At 46.2% G+C, this 16,186-nt stretch overlaps 1 protein-coding gene across 4 annotated transcripts in view; it reads right to left on the reverse strand.

Moving 5' to 3' along the window:
* Positions 1-8,734: 8,734 nt before the first annotated feature.
* Positions 8,735-16,186, reverse strand: part of LOC138266439 (clathrin heavy chain 1-like) — a 378,407-nt gene continuing 370,955 nt past the window's right edge. For all 4 annotated transcript variants that reach the window (XM_069215209.1, XM_069215208.1, XM_069215207.1 and 1 more), the window contains exon 32: positions 8,735-11,140. In XM_069215209.1, coding sequence (XP_069071310.1) covers positions 11,007-11,140 — 134 coding nt within the window. In that variant the 3' untranslated portion in view covers positions 8,735-11,006. The remainder of the gene's footprint in view (positions 11,141-16,186) is intronic.

Genomic DNA, 16,186 nt, shown 5'->3' on the forward strand with positions numbered 1-16,186 from the left:
TGTCTGTGGTCTCTTTAGTCGGCATGCAGTGATTCCTATGTGAAGTGTGTTCCTGTAGTCCAGCTTGCTGATGACGAGGGTCTACATGACTGTCCTTCTGGTGTTGATTGGGAGCCAGATGAAGATCTTGCAGAGCTTGCGTAGGGTGTGGAAGCTGGTGGATGAGATTGCATTTACCTGTTTCTTCATGAAAAGCTTGCGGTCAAAGATGATGCTGAGGTTGCGGGTTCGGTCTATCGGGCGGATGATGGGCTGAGTTCAGGAGGTCACCATGCTTTGTTCCATGGAGAGGTGCTGTTTCCAAAGATGAGGACTTCCGTCTTGTTGGTGTTGAGCTTCATCCAGTCGGCGATGTTCATCATACATCTGTGGAAGTTAGCTCTGGTGGTGGAGGGGTCTTCTGACAACGAGATGATGAGCTGGGTGTCGTCAGCATAGGAGATGAGGTTATGTCCATGTGATCAGATGGTGTTGGCTGAGGAAGGTCGTGTACTTTTTGAAGAGGGTGGGACTGAGGGAAGATCCTCAGGGGACGCCATAGATGATAATATTGGGTTCCGAGGTGAAAGGTGGAAGACTGATTTTCTGGGTTCTTCCGATGAGGTATGAGGTGATTAATTTGAGGGTGTCTCCCTGGATTTCGATGTAGTGGAGTCTATTGATCAAGATGTGATGGAAGACAGTGTTGAAAGCGGCTGACGGGCCCAGGAGGATGAGGGGTGCCGTTTGGCTGCAGTCCAGGAGGGCCCTGATGTGGTCAGTGGCTGCGATCAGGGCTGTCTCGGTGCTGTGGTTGGCTTAGAATCCAGATTGTGAGGGGTCCAGGAGATTGTCACATTCAATCAATCAACCAATCAAGGATTTGTAGAGAACGGCTAATCACCCATAGGGTTTCAAGGTGCTGTATGGGGGAGTGCTGCCCAGTCGAAGCACCAGGTCTTGAGGACCTTCCTGAATAACGTCAGTGATGCGGTCTGCTTGAGCTTGAGAGGTAGTGCGTTCCATGTCCGGGCTGCCAGGTTGGAGAAGGATCTTCCCCATGCTGTGATTTTCTGGATCTTGGGGACAGCTGCAACGGTGAGCTGGGAGGAATGGAGACTTCTGTTGGGTACGTAGAAGGTGAGGTGGTGGTTGAGGTATGCTGGTCCTATGTTGTGCAGTGCCTTGTAGGTGTGGAGTTTGTATGTGATGCGCTTTTTGACTGGGAGCCAGTGTACATCTGAGGTGGGAGGAGATGCAGCTGTGTCGTGGGATGTCCAGGATGAATCTGGCTGCTGCATTCTGGACTCTTTGTAGTCTTGATTGAAGTTTCTTGGTGATGCCGGCATAGAGTGCATTGCCGTAGGCCAGTTTGCTAGTGATGAGTGCGTGGGTGACTGTCTTCTTCGTGTTGGGTGGAATCCATTTGAAAACCTTCCGCAGGAGTCTGAGGGTGTGGAAGCACGGTGAAGAGACGGCGTTGACTTGGCGGGTCATCGATAGAGAGGAGTCCAGGATGATGCTCAGGTTGTGCGCATGGTCAGTGGGTCATCAGGAGTAATTCCAGGCAGAAGGGGTGGAGCCGATCACAATGATTTCTGTCTTGTCCGAGTGGAGCTTGAGGCAGCTGGCCTCCATCCAGGCGGTGACTGCTCTCATTCCGCTGTGGAAATTCCTCTTGGCTTGAGCAGAGTCCTCGGACGGGAAGAGGATCAGTTGGGTGTTGTCAGCGTAGGAGACTATGTTTAGCTCCTGTCTGGTGATCTTGGCAAGCGGGGCCATGTAGATATTGAAAAGCATCGGGCTGAGTGAAGATCCTTCGGGCACTCCACAGCAAGTGTCTTCAGGTTCGGACGTGAACGGCAGTACTTGGACCCAGTGTTCCTCCAGTGAGAAAGGACCTGATCCAAGCCAGGGCTTTGTCTCGGATGCTGGAGTCGTGAAGTCTGTCGCAGTGGGTGGAGGAGAGGTTGAGGAGGATGAGTGCGGCCGTGCCTTTGCGGTCCAGTATGATGTGTATGTCGTAGGTGGCTGCTTAGAGTGCGGTTTCAGTGCTGTGGTTGTTTCTGAATCCGCACCAGGACGGGTCTAGGAAAAGGTGTGTCTCAATTAATTCGGTGAGTTGCTGGTTGACGGCTTTCTCAGTTACCTTGGCTGGGAAAGGGAGCAAAGAGGTGGGCCTGTAGTTTTTCAGGTCCCTAGGGTCGCTGGTGGGTTTCTTGAGTAGCGGGCTATTTTTGGCATGCTTCCAGTCTGAGGGGAATGTGGGGGTCTCGAAGGATCGTTTGATGGTTCGGCAGAGCTCCGGTGGTATGGTGGTGCTGGCCAGGCTCAGGATGTGATGAGGGCATGGATCTGAGGGTGCTCCACAGTGGATGGAGTTCATCAGTCTTTGGGTGTCTTTTATGGTAATTGGGTCCAGATGTTCAGTATCTGGTGGGGTGCTAGATCTGTGGTGGTGAGCAGTGCTATTGGGATTTGGTGCCTGAAACCTTCATAAATGTCCTGGATCTTATGGTGAAAGAAGGTGGCGAGGTCATTGCAGAGGTCTTGGGAAGGAGGGATGGAAGGGGTGTCTGTTCTGGGGTTCGTGAACTCATTGATGATGGTGAAGAGCTCTTTGAAGTTGTGAGCGCTGGGGTTAAGGCGTGCTTAAAAGCCGGCTTTTTTGGCGGCTTTGATGTTCTGGTGGTGCGTGGTGACTGCATTTTTGTAGGCTGTGCAGTCTTCGGTTGATTTGCTGATCCTCCATATACATTGCAGTCATCTGCAGGAGCACTTGGATTCCTGCAAGTCTGGCGTAAACCACTTGGGTGTTTTTCTCTGTCGATTCCCTGCTGTTTTCCTAGGGGGTGGGTACGCTGTTGATGCAGTTCAATAGCCAGCGGTGTAGGTTGCATGTAGCTTCATTTGCATCTGCTGCATCCAGTGGGAGGGAGTGGTTGAGAGTGTTGGTGAGTTGTGCTTCCGTGACTTTGTCCCAGCATATGCAGGGTGGACGGATGGGGTGTAGTGGCGTGCGGCGTCCTTTGTGTACGTAAAGTGGATGCACCTGCGGTCGGTCCAATGGTATTCGGAGATGTGGGAGTTGGTGATGTAGTCCCATGCTTAAAAACCAGGGTCGAGAATGTGTCTGGCTCTATGGGAGGGGACGTTGATGAGTTGTTTGTGCCAAGAGTTGTGAGGTTGTCCAGGAGGTTTGGGGTGTTGGGGTCATCGTAGGTGTTCGGTGAGTTGCTGGATGATTGCTTTCTTGAGAACCTTCACGTGAAGGGGGAGCAGGCAAATGGGCCGGTACTTCTTTGGATCTACTGGGTTGGTAACTGGTTTCTTCAGGAGGGTCCTTACTTCAGGGTGTTTCCAATCCTCAGGTAAGGAGACCGAGGTGATGGAGGTGTTCAGGACTTTCTTGAACTTGTCACAAATCGTCTTGCTCACAAGTTGAAGATGGGGAGGGGGGGGGGGTGATAGGGGTCAGAGAGTGCACCTATGTGCACGGAGTTCATGATGGAGATTGTGGCTTGAGTGGTGAGAGGGTACCAGTGGGTGATCAGGTGTTTGGGGTTTGTGTGTGTGAGCAGGCTGATGCTGTCGGAAGTGGTGGGTTGGAGTTTGAAGTTTTCATAGATGACAGACCTTGCTGTGGAAGAAGTTCACCAGGGTACCACACAGTTCTTGGGAGGGGGTAATGCTGTTCAAGGCGGCTGCAGGGTTGCAGAACTCCCTCACGATGGTGAAGAGCTCCTTGCTGCAGTTTGTGTTGGCTTCTATGTGGTCTGCTAGGGCGCTCTTCTTTGTTTTTCTCAGAAGGAGGTGGTACCGTTTGAGTGCTGTCTTGAAGGTGGTATGGTACCCTGTTTCTTTGTTGATGCAACACTTCCTTTCTAGTTGCAGGCATTTGTGTTTGGTGGATTTCAACTCCACAGTGAACCAGCTGGCTCCACTAGCAGGTCTATTGGATCTGGCTGGCTTGGTGGGGGCAATAGTGTTGGCGCATTCAGTGATCCATTGAGAGAAGTTCTTCACAACCTATTCTGGGTTGGATGTTGTGTCTGGGAGGTTTGGGTGGAGAGCCTTGTTCCACTGATCTCTTCTGATATCTTTTGCCAGTTCCTGGGGATGGAGCTTGGAGTGGGGGTAGGGTGCCAGTGTTGGTAAGTCCCATGATGGTGAAGTTGACATGGTAATGGTCAGTCTAGGAAAGCTGAGAGCTGTGGTTGTACTTGATGTAAGTGGGGGCATATTTTATGTAATGCAACTTGCAAAATTTCTCTTTCTTTATATATCTGATCACTGATCTCAGAATGCAAGTGGGAAGATATTTTTGCTTTAGTCCCTAGTTACAACCCAGAACGTAACTGGCATAAACTCCATTTCATTTTTGGGACTGAGGGACCCCTTAACCTGCCCTTTTGATCAGAACAATGCAGATTTCGGATTGGAGTAACTCTTGATGGTACTGAGATGTTTTCTTTGGAGAGGTAGAAGATAGAGGTAACCAAAACTTGAGGAGGAGCGGGTGACATCCTGTCTCTTGGTGTTACAAGTCTAACACATCTTTCCTAGGTGTGGGGAAGCCAAGGACAGAGACGCATGGAGAACGAACCAGCTTTTTTCCAGGTTAGTTCTCTTCACATTCCTGTACTCCTTTTTCTTGAGGCCAACAGCTTTTCATTGCATTTCATCAACCACATAGGCTTTAATCAGAATAGTAAAAAAAATAAAAAAGCACGTTTATAATTCGCTGTGTGCCTTTGGTTTCAAAACAGTAAGATGGAGCCATGATGAGCAAAAAAGAGCCAGACAATGACAGTGTCCCTGGGCAGGCAAATCAGCTTAGTGAGCAGCAGCAGCATTTATAGCTTGCTGGGAGACAGTCAATTACTCTCTTAACAACGAAATCAGCACAATGCAAGAGTAGGACAGCGGCATGCATTGTCTTCATGGCAGTTGCAGATGTTTCATAGAACTTTTTTGCTACAGCGTCTATTTTTTTTTTACTCTCCTTTTCAGAAGGTACTGCTTCCTGCGGTGGCAGGTCTGCATGTAGGAAAAAAAGATCTTAAGTGCCTTGTATTTTTTCTACAAGTGCATTAGACTGCACTTCCCTGAAGCTGGAGTAAGGAACAGCTGTGCAGGAGTTTCTACTAGGCCTAGAACCAAAAGAAGCAATAGCCAGAAGAATGGTGGGAAAAGGGTCTTCAAGATTACTGACATCTTCAGCCGAGGTGATGGTCTGAGTATGTTAAGTTTAGCAGCAGCTCTTACAAAGACTTTGTTGAAAGTCGTGATCTTATCTCATATCTGAGGGTGAACTAGATTTGGAGAACTGAACAAAGAATGTGAAGAGTATGTATGATGAGGAGAGCTAGAGTAATGTTTTGATCTTGATCGATGAGTAGCTCATAATGGAGCATTCTTGAATGCTGGTGAAGACAGCAGTGACATCTGGAAGACCATAACAAACCAGGACACCTGAATGAAGATAAAAGTGCCTCAGTATGCAGAGGTAGTAGCAAAGCAAGGTGGAGAGGCCACGCAGTTTGAGGAGTCTAGGCTTCAGTTTGATTGTGCAGATGCTAGAACCAGGAAGACCATCTGCTCTGCAGACAGATTGATGAGCTGAGGCAAACATTATAGTCAAATCTGGTGGGGTTCCAATATGTCCTCAAATAGTATTAGTCTAGCGTACAGAGTACCTTCCTTTTCTCCATCGTGTGACCCATTCCACAGACAGACTGAAGGATCTCCATAATAATGTGTCCCTCAGCATGTAGCATAGATCCGACCATTTATGTTATGGATCTTAATGCTAAATAACATGCTTCCACATTTGTTTTCTGGGATATTTCCATGGGTTCCTCTTGTTAGGTATCTCAGGATACCGTGGACGGAGCTGTCGTAGTGGGAGGACCCTTCTCCATGCCTCGCAGATCTTTGAGACACTGCTTCACACGTGCACTGGACCTCTTGCAGCCCATACAGCCTGATCATTTCCTTCTCCTTGAAAGTCCTCTTGGACATTTTCTGCTGAAATAAGCAGCAGTGTGGATTATAGGAAATAGGAAGGCCACAATTCAGACAGCTTCAGTGTCCATTTAGGCTTTCTTTCTCTCACAAGGAGAAAACCACAAAAAGGGATGGCATTTTGTGCAGAAAAAAGGATTTTTTCCCGTCAGAAAATGTATACGTTTGAACTATAGAGATGTCAAAAGTTTATCAAAGATTTGGAAATGTCTCCAAGAAGAAAAATCCTTAAAAAGGCGAAGGTCAGTGCCTCAGGGTCCTATCACCAACAGCCTGAAAAAGTTGACTCAACTGCCTCTGAACATGATGGACATGATGGAATACTGGTGGTAGCTATTCATTAAGAAAGAAGTGGGTATTTTTTGTAGTGTTTCAGGCTTTTTCTCGTGAGGTTATTTTAGTGTATATATGGGCACATTTACATTACGCCTGGGCCTGAGGCCTGTGCCCTCTCACCTCGTCACTTGTCATTTTATTCTTATTATTTTAGCAACGCTTCATTTTAGAGGCAATGTTTTATTATTATCAGTTTCCCTTCCATTCAGAATTTGTTATTCATTTCTTTGCACAACATTTTCATCCTGTGCTCAACCTAAGTCTGCACATGATAGTTTACTGGGTATTGCCGGTCCAGAGAGAACAATGTCTACCCTACAGAGGAAAATGTGTTGTCAAATCAGGGCACTTCTTAGAACATCAGATGCATTATTATAAACACCACACTGCCCCCCACCACCTTAGAAGGGACATTCTAGCCAGTCTGCCATCTCATGCTGCACGTTGTTGTCACAGTTTCTGCTGGAACTCTGTACCTTCTCCATCTACGTGGGAGGACTCCCAGCAGACTAACAGACCTCTTCTCTACTTATTGCACAGGTATGGGGATTGGGTTTCCTTCCGGACAATAGATGGGCAAATTAGGGCCAACGCCGTTATTGCTCTCTTGTAGAATCTTAGTAGTGCAGACAGGGATTTTTAGAATCACTATTGTGGCAGTATAACTGAGAAAAAGGGATAAGATCTGTTCTACCACGACTTCCCTGAAGAGTCTTACCGTGTCATGCGACAAGCTGCCACAAATCACCTTTACTGTTTAGTTCTGGTGAAGTGATGCTAGCTAGCCGAAAGGGATGGGCCGAAAGCTATCAGATGGTGTGGGACCAGACTCAATCCCCTACGTGCGGTGGTGCTGCTGCCCAAAATCCATATGTCTCGTTCCAACAACTACAGTGCTACGACACCTTCAACCTATTAAGCTACATTGTCCCCCATTTCCTGCCGTCTTGTCTTAAAAAAGTTTGCGAAAGAGCTTTCTTGTCACTATGGTATTTATAGTAGCTCTGTCTAAGCATTTAAAATAGATTAAAAAAAAAAAAAAAGACATTCGCCCCTCTAGCCTTTTTAACATGCCAAAATACTTTATCTAAAACATTTCTTTTTTTTTAAATTGTCTTTTAAAAGAAAGCATATGACATATAATTTTGTAAGACAAATGCTATGAAATTCTGCATGTGGATGGGACAATTCAGTGCTTATGACTAATAAGGAAAATCCCTTGGAAGAGAACCCTTCTGCAGAACCATGGTCTGACTACAGCCTCCATCATGAGGCTCCTTCTTGAGATGATAATTTCTCATAGGGGGCTGTGGTCAACACTAAAGGGAAATAACCCAGACAGACCTGTGTGCTCAAGTGAAACATGACATTTCCTCAAATCTTTCAAAAAAAAAAAAATATATATTCAAGAATTAGCATGCCTCTGTAAATAAAGTAGAAACCTATGTCAAGAATATTACTTGTGAGGTTATCGAAAAAAACATCTTTATGAGGCAACTATTTTACATCTTAATAAAATAAGTTTTCTTGCTTTTTGATTTTGTTGTTCCGTCTTAGAGGCTCAGTGTGAACAGTCTAGGCCGGTGGTTCCCAACCTGTGGTCTGGGGACTCCTGGGGGTCCTCAAATCCTCATCAGGGGGTCCGCGACTGCTTAGAAAATTAAATAATATTAACAGATTAGGTCCTCAGCTTTCAGTAATGACTAACTGGGGGTGTCATTGGATTCCAATAATGATTCAGTGGTGGTCCCCGGGTTCTAGTAATGATAAAGTGGGGGTCCACAGAAGTCAAAAGGTTGGGAACCACTGGTCTAAGCTTCTTATTGGCCTTTGAATAGTTGAGCAGACCTGGGAGAATTAGGTGGAAAAAACCTTCCACAAAGATGTTGTCATCTGGTGCTGAAGAGATGTTGAAACACCCTTTTATATAGAATCTTTTTCAATAATTCTTTCAAATTCTCTGAAGATACCAGGTATACACCAGAAAAGGTCACAGCACATAGAGTGCAGTAAGATTCTGAAGACTAGTGTGCAGCTTAACTTATCTATTTCACTGGACAGTAAAAAGGTCATACGAAGAGGTGGACAGGCTACTGTATTAAATGTGGGCATTCTGGGCACTGCCAGTCTGATGACTGGTAATAATTAAAAGTTGGTAATCTATGAAAGATCAATGGTGCCATGAACCTAAAAACACAGGTTAAACTTAATTTGTGAGCTAGCAGCCGAATGGAAAGTGGTTCACTGTAGCACCTCTACATCACAATTGTTTCCACAATTGTTGAGCACAGCAGTGGCCCCAGAAATCCAACTCGTAAAGAAAAGTTTTGAAAAGACAACAGGATGTAATGAAAGGGACCCACAATGCACCAGAAACAAAGGACTACAGAGATTTGGTTTATGTTTATAATTGTACTTCTTTCTTCACACTATTCAGGATTAGACAAGGATCATAATCATAAATTATACATTGTTATCTAATTTCAGTACATAAAATGTTAAGGATAATATATTTGTAAAGTGGCACAAAGTATCTCTGTTGGCATTCTCTCAACAAAAACAGGAAACAAAACAGTACTTGGCGCTGAGGAACTGGGTCCTTCAGCCTGTAGTGAGTTGTGATATGCAGTCCGAAAGCAGCGCAGGATGAGGGTGGGAAACATGATGCAGCAATCAACAAAACAGGATGGGTAGAAATCTGCAGCCCTTGCCTCCTGACATGAGGTCAGTCAAGAACCTCAAGCACTAGTATATAATAAGTATCTTCCAGGCAATCCTTGAACAGCTTTAATGTCAGGGCACTCTTCCTTCAGAGCCATCCACATGAAATGCAAGGGACCACAATAGTCTGCATGCCTACCAATGATAAAAAGCCCTGACCACCTGCTTGCTTTCACTTTAAAGACAACAGATGAGCAATTCATAGGGGGTCTCTTGGATAACATACCCCTGAGTTTAAAGACTCACACCCTGCCCCCTTTTCATTAGGGAGTCTACTAAAATCACTGGGTCCCTAGACCATCCCTGGAAACCTATGCCCATTTACAGTCCAGGTAGACTGTCTGCGTTATCCGACTTCGATGCATTTTCATTCGGGTACTTCTAATTGCTCGGTTTTCGAGTCATACTCCAACAAGCATGCAGTCTTGTGAGCATGCAGGTAAGGATACATATGTGCATGCAGACCTGGGCAGACACTCATGGTCATCTGGAACTTTGAGGATAACAACATGGTAGGCAAGTGTACAGGAACCATAAAAAGCAAACAGACACAAAAGGACAGACAGCAAAAGAAGGACATCTAGACAGATAAGACAGTGGCAAACACACAATCACAGAGCCAGGCAGTGGAAGCAAAGTGCGCTTTACAACACAAACAGGCAGACAGACTCAACCTGGCAAGAAGATTAAATAAACCAACACACAAACAGATGCACACAGGCTTGCAGACACACTAATACACATTCCAAAAGCCAAACACACAAATGAGGTTGATGAAACAGCCATATGCAACATTTGCCCTTTCTTGCTTCCTTCGGTACCGGACAATACTTCTGAGATACCAATAAGATGGGTCAGCAAATTAAAAAATCCAATAGCCAAGTCAGTTCACGGAAATAAACCAGAGTTAGGCTTAACTCAATGTCAGACAAATGGCATCAAAATGCTAAATGAGTTTACAACCCCACAGCTAAATGATTTGCTTGTCAAACAATCATTACATGGCATAGGAGCAGGAAGGACAAGCTGTGGGTTAATAATGTAGCCAGCAAGAGCCAAGACTCACTGTGATGCAGCAGCAGACAGCATAGCTGAGAAACCCAGTGAAGTAGCAGAAAACTCCAACACAGAAAAGACACAATGATGTCTGGGTCATGCCTGTGAAAGACAATGCAGCCCAGACTTCACAGAGTAAGGTGACTAAACCAGGGAGGAGGGGTGAAAGGACATCATACCTTTGCCATATTGTCTAAGTCCAGACAGGTTTAAAGTAAACACAAGTCCCCCAGACTGCTAGAGGCAGGCACAGAGGACAAGGGGAAAGAAGCATAGGAATGCTCTGCATTACAGGGTTAGCAGGTGTCAGATACTAAACGGAGGCTAGGGAAACTGGTGGCATCAAAGAGAATCTTGCCCCATGACTTGGTCCAAGCGCTCGAGAAGCAGAAAGGGCACAGGAAAAGCCACCATCTCAGTCCTTTTGTCAATACTGTTTAACACAAGTCGGGCCTCCAATGTGCACATGCATCACAGGTAAGGTCTGCCTGGATGAGACGGCTGAATGACGAATAGATTCCCTCCCTCAATCACCATGCTGCCACTTGCTCAGTGGTGGGGCTTCAGAGGTAACAAGGTGTAGTTTGCCGATTGCCTTCATCGCCCGACTGAATCTGTGCCTTCTGGTTTCTATCACACAAACGCCACAGGGTTTCCTGCTGCAAAGCCAAAATAATAGCAGAGACACACAGGAGACTCCTTTGAAGGTCTAAAACGCAACAGTTCATTAATAATAAATATCAGTGAGCAGAGTCCACCAGCGACCTTCTCCGTGTCCCACGAAGGCCATGTGGTGAGCAGAAGAAGCTGCTTTGTGTCGCTGGGTTCCGTGCACTCGCGAAGGTGATTAGAGGGGAGATGGGGAACACTTGGTCACATGGAAAATTCTACATGTTGAAACCATATGCAGGAGGAGGTGCTGCAGCCGGCTGGGTAAATCCTGGTGGTGCGGTGTAACCATACGGGAAATTGGCCTGCGGTGGAACAGCATTAGGACCCGCTGTCAACATCAGTTGTTGGCCTGGAGAACGAGAGAGGGAAAAGCTGGTGTTAGCATATAATACGACTAATGGTGCTTACAGTCCCTTGACGAACAGCAACTGTTGGCTTGGGTAAATGACTCAAGCCACATTGTGACTTATCTGCACTGGCTTCTGTGTGTCTGTCTGCCTCAGATGCTGCAGCCGTTGCTTGTTTGGTGGCCAGCAACATTTGGTTTTTGGGACGACTGTATGTCAGAATACTATGGTCAAAAATACCAATCTAAAAGAAAAATAGGCTGCAGAATATTAACTACTATTATGTCATAAGGTGGTGTAGGTAAATATTCCTGTTTCATTTTTCAAACTTTGTTTTTCATATCTAACAGACAAAAAGAAGTAAAATCCATCCATAAATAAACAATAATAAATATTCCATAATAAATGTATGTATCAAAGTTCCGCAGTAAATAAGTTCAAATACAACCTTGATATTTCACACGGCAGACGACAAACCACAGCCTCTGTGGTGTACCGCACATTCATTTCAAGTTTATCATCACTTAACTACATTAGCCAAGGCTCATAACACACTTCTCCCCTTCCCGAGACCCAGCCTGTACCACTGCATAATCCTATACTGAACTGTATTGATCAGTTCATCAGTGCTCAAACCATAAAACCCCCTTCCACCTTCTCCAACTTTTAAGTATTCTTACCTCCACACCCACTTATCGGGAGAACAGGAATAGTAAATCTACATTTGCCTAAATATGCTTATTGCAATATGGTTTGAGGTGATAAACTGGAGTGGTTATCCTTGCAGGTCAGTAATAAAAACTAGCAAAACACTTTCTGAGACTGGATTCAGTGTCAAGAACTAACCTTTAAACATGTATCTTATCAACAGAATGCTCAGCTTCAAAGCAAATCAAATCAAATCATTAACATTTATAAAGCGCGCTACTCACCCGTGCGGGTCTCAAGGCGCTAGGGGGGAAAGGGGGGGTTATCGCTGCTCGAACAGCCAAGTCTTTAGGAGTCTCCGGAAAGCGGAGTGGTCCTGGGTGGTCCTGAGGCTGGTGGGGAGGGAGTTCCAGGTCTTGGCCGCCAGGAAGGAGAAAGATCTCCCACCCGCCGTGGAGCGGCGGGTGCGAGGGACGGCAGCAAGTGCGAGGCCAGCGGAGCGGAGGGGGCGGGTGGGGACGTAGAAGCTGAGGCGTCTGTTGAGGTATTCCGGTCCCTTGTTGTGGAGGGCTTTGTGTGCGTGGGTGAGAAGACGGAAGGTGATCCTTTTGCTGACTGGGAGCCAATGCAGGTGTCTCAGGTGTGCGGAGATGTGGCTGTTGCGGGGTACGTCGAGGATGAGGCGGGCCGAGGCGTTTTGGATGCGTTGCAGGCGGTTTTGGAGTTTGGCGGTGGTCCCGGCGTAGAGGGTGTTGCCGTAGTCCAGGCGACTCGTGACAAGGGCGTGGGTCACGGTTTTTCTGGTGTCGGCGGGGATCCAGCGGAAGATCTTGCGGAGCATGCGGAGAGTGAGGAAGCAGGCGGAGGACACAGCGTTGACTTGCTTGGTCATGGTGAGAAGAGGGTCCAAGATGAAGCCGAGGTTGCGGGCGTGGTCTGCGGGGGTCGGTGCGGTGCCGAGGGCCGTGGGCCACCAGGAGTCGTCCCAGGCGGACGGGGTGTTGCCGAGGATGAGGACTTCCGTTTTTTCAGAGTTCAGCTTTAGGCGGCTGAGCCTCATCCAATCTGCGACGTCCTTCATACCCTCTTGTAGGTTGGTCTTGGCGCTGGCGGGGTCCTTGGTGAGGGAGAGTACAAGTTGGGTGTCGTCGGCGTAGGAGGTGATGATGATGTCGTGCTTGCGTACGATGTCGGCGAGGGGGCTCATGTAGACATTGAAGAGTGTCGGGCTGAGCGATGAGCCTTGAGGTACGCCGCAGATGATCTTGGTGGGTTCTGAGCGAAACGGAGGGAGGTAAACTCTTTGAGAGCGGTTAGCGAGGAAGGAGGCGATCCAGTCCAGGGCCTGGCCTTGGATCCCGGTGGAGCGTAGGCGGGTGATAAAGCATGAAAAATAATGACAATATGTTTAGTGGTGGACTTCTCCTCAATGCTGAACAAATGGTAAATAAGAACTCCACAAAGACTTGTGGCTATTTAAATCATACAGCAAACTAGTGTATTGATCGGGGGATTTTTGGGCATGCCATGCCTAGGATACAGTGCTTTTATTCTTTTCATTTCCTTCCCGCAGACTGGTAAGTGAACATGAACGATACCTCCAAGATGGCCCAGTCCACTGTGGCATTGGTCTTGGATTTTACAAAATTACACGACAGCTCCTCTGAAAGACTAGATGGTTGGAGAATAAATTAAGTTCAGGAAACACTTATTTATCATCGATTCCTTCCCACTCTCACCGAATACTCATAGGCATGGGCTTATGATGGGATGTAGGCCAAAAAGATTCTTTATTGGAGCCTGTTGAAGATGAGAAGGTGGTCAAATGTAAGCCAAACAGAGGTTGAGCTGGAAAATGGTTTAATGTGAAAATTAATTAATGTTGTGATTTGCAAAATATTTTACTCCTATTTGCCCACTCTGTCTCTCCAGAGATCAGGTTTCTTAGCACCACTGCTTGTCTGTCTACATTCACTTTGTCCCCTCTATTTTGTTTACCAATGTCTTCCAGCATTTTTTAAAGCACATCTACCAAGTTTGCTTCGACTGGATAACACCATGACTACAGGCAGGCATCAGAAAATAATTTTTAACTTAACTATACTTAAATATTAGGATTAAATCATCACTATTTTATTAGCAAATAATTTTATTTACTGCTTATTTTTAAGTTAGGGTTAGGGCCAGTACTACAATAAACAATTTAAACAAATTCAATAAAATTAATTAGGACTACTGTTAGAATAGTGTTACTTTTAAGGTTATACTCGCTGAAAATACGTCAGTAACTTGAATTTAGGGTCAGGTTACTTGAATAATATATAATTGTACAAAACGTAATTTAAAAAAATCGAATAAAATCTATGCTTAGTGTTCTAATTTGTATTAGAAAAGGTTTAAAATGATGTTACTGTAATTTAGGGCTAGTGTAAAAAATGATCTTTTACAAACAGATTTCTTATCTTCAATGATGGATACTCTATTAAACTACAGATTTCTCACCTTAGAAGACAAGACTGGATCCAGAAACGTTTCTTCAGCAGTGCTCCCAATCCCGCTTGATGGCACAGTGCTGCTCTGTACCGCCACAGAAGGGAAGGAGCGGAGCCATATAAAAGCGCCATCCCTATCTACGCTGCTGTCGGTTTCTAAATTTTTCCCTTTCAATGCCCTCACATGCAGAGCATGAACAAATGTTACATGGACATCTCTAAGATGCCCTCTGTGTGCCTTTTACTTAAATCCAATACTGGCATCAGTGTGGCTTTATTGTGCTGAGAAGTTTAACACCTAACTACTCAGTCTTCGGGGAAGCCACCATGGAGCTGTGAAGTTCGTAATGACAAACTCCCAGCCCGTGTACTTAATATGGCCACACTTCACTTACAATGTCTAAGAATGGACTTAGCTACTGTAGGGGCATATTGCTAATGCAGCTGTGCCCTCAGCTGGGGTATAGTGCTCCCTGTCTTAGGGCTCTAAGGCCTGCTGGAGGGTTGACTTACCTATGCCACAAGCAGTGGTTTGTGGGCATGGCACCCTTTTTCTCCCCACCGACACACAATCAGCAATGGCAGTGTGTGTGGTGAGGGGTCCCTTAGGGTGGCACAACACACGCTGCAGCCCTTAGGGACCTTCCCTGGCCCCAGACCCATTGGTACTTTTTACAAGGGACTTAGCTGTGTGCCAATTGTGGAAACAATGGTGCAGTTCAGGGCAAGAACAATGGTGCTGGGACCTGGTTAGCAAGATGCCAGCACACACTCAGTCAAGTTAGCATCAATATCAGGCAGAAAGTGTGTGTATGGGGTGGGAGGGGGTAACCATGCCAAACAGGGCACTTTCCTTCAGCCATGTCCTAAAGGGCATGCTCATAGCAGCTCTGTAAGTTGACAGCAGTTAATGAACAAAATGCCACGCTAGCAGAAGAAAATCTAATCTTACCCAAGGCCTCAAATCTGTGTGATACCCTTTCCAGAGGAGTGGTGCAGAATGAGTTGGGATTCACCTTACTAATTGCCTGAACCACAAGGCTCTGGAGTTGGATGTATGGTAAGAAGATCGGAGTTGCGAAGAGCAAGTCTGTGACTTCTGGTCACCTGCCTATTTACAGGTGACCAGGAAAAGGTATGACCAAGTAGCCATCAAGGTATTGGTGACAGCCTTGTTAAAAGAAACAAAGGTTCAGAAGCAGCGGGCTCAGGATACAAACGTCTTTCAGGACTTTCAATCTGCTCTTAACTGAAGGTAGCTGCAAATCCAGAACTTTAAGCTGCCTTCCAGACCGCTAATGCAGAGGAGGTACTTTCTTCTGCTGCTGGCCCAAGTGTTGAGTCAAGCCCTACCTAAGGGGAGGTTTCAACCCGACTGGCCTCTAGCAAATACATATAGTAGGCTTCAAATGTGTAGTGAGAGGATCATGATCATCTACATCCTGGGGTGCCTCTTGCTAGGAGTCAGAGGCAAAAAGATAATGGAGCCACTGGTGCACTGTACTCCCTGGTAGAAGCATCGGGTCAGAGTCATATTGCATGATGACCGAATGTGCTTTTATGATTTCGTAGCACGACATCTGGCGATATTAAGCCAAAGTCGGTTTGGTTTTCAGCATCAGAATCAGTCCCTGATCCTCTTCCGGCACCAGTAGACTTCTGGGACAGTACAGAGCCAACACCAAGCCACACAACGCTAACAAGCGGTGCGCCACAGCACTGCTGAAGAAATATTTCCAGATCCAGTCTGGCGCCTGGGAGTATTCTAAGGTAAGGAACTAGTGATTAGAAATATCCAGCAGAAAAGCCAATCTAAATGTGTTTCCTAGAAGGCAGTGTGTACCTAAGCTCCATGAGCTAAGACCACTGTTTTTCCCCCAGAAAAGAGACAGAGGCGCCGCCTGTTGT

This window comes from Pleurodeles waltl, chromosome 11, assembly GCF_031143425.1.
Source record: "Pleurodeles waltl isolate 20211129_DDA chromosome 11, aPleWal1.hap1.20221129, whole genome shotgun sequence".
NCBI classification, from domain to species: Eukaryota; Metazoa; Chordata; class Amphibia; order Caudata; family Salamandridae; genus Pleurodeles; species Pleurodeles waltl.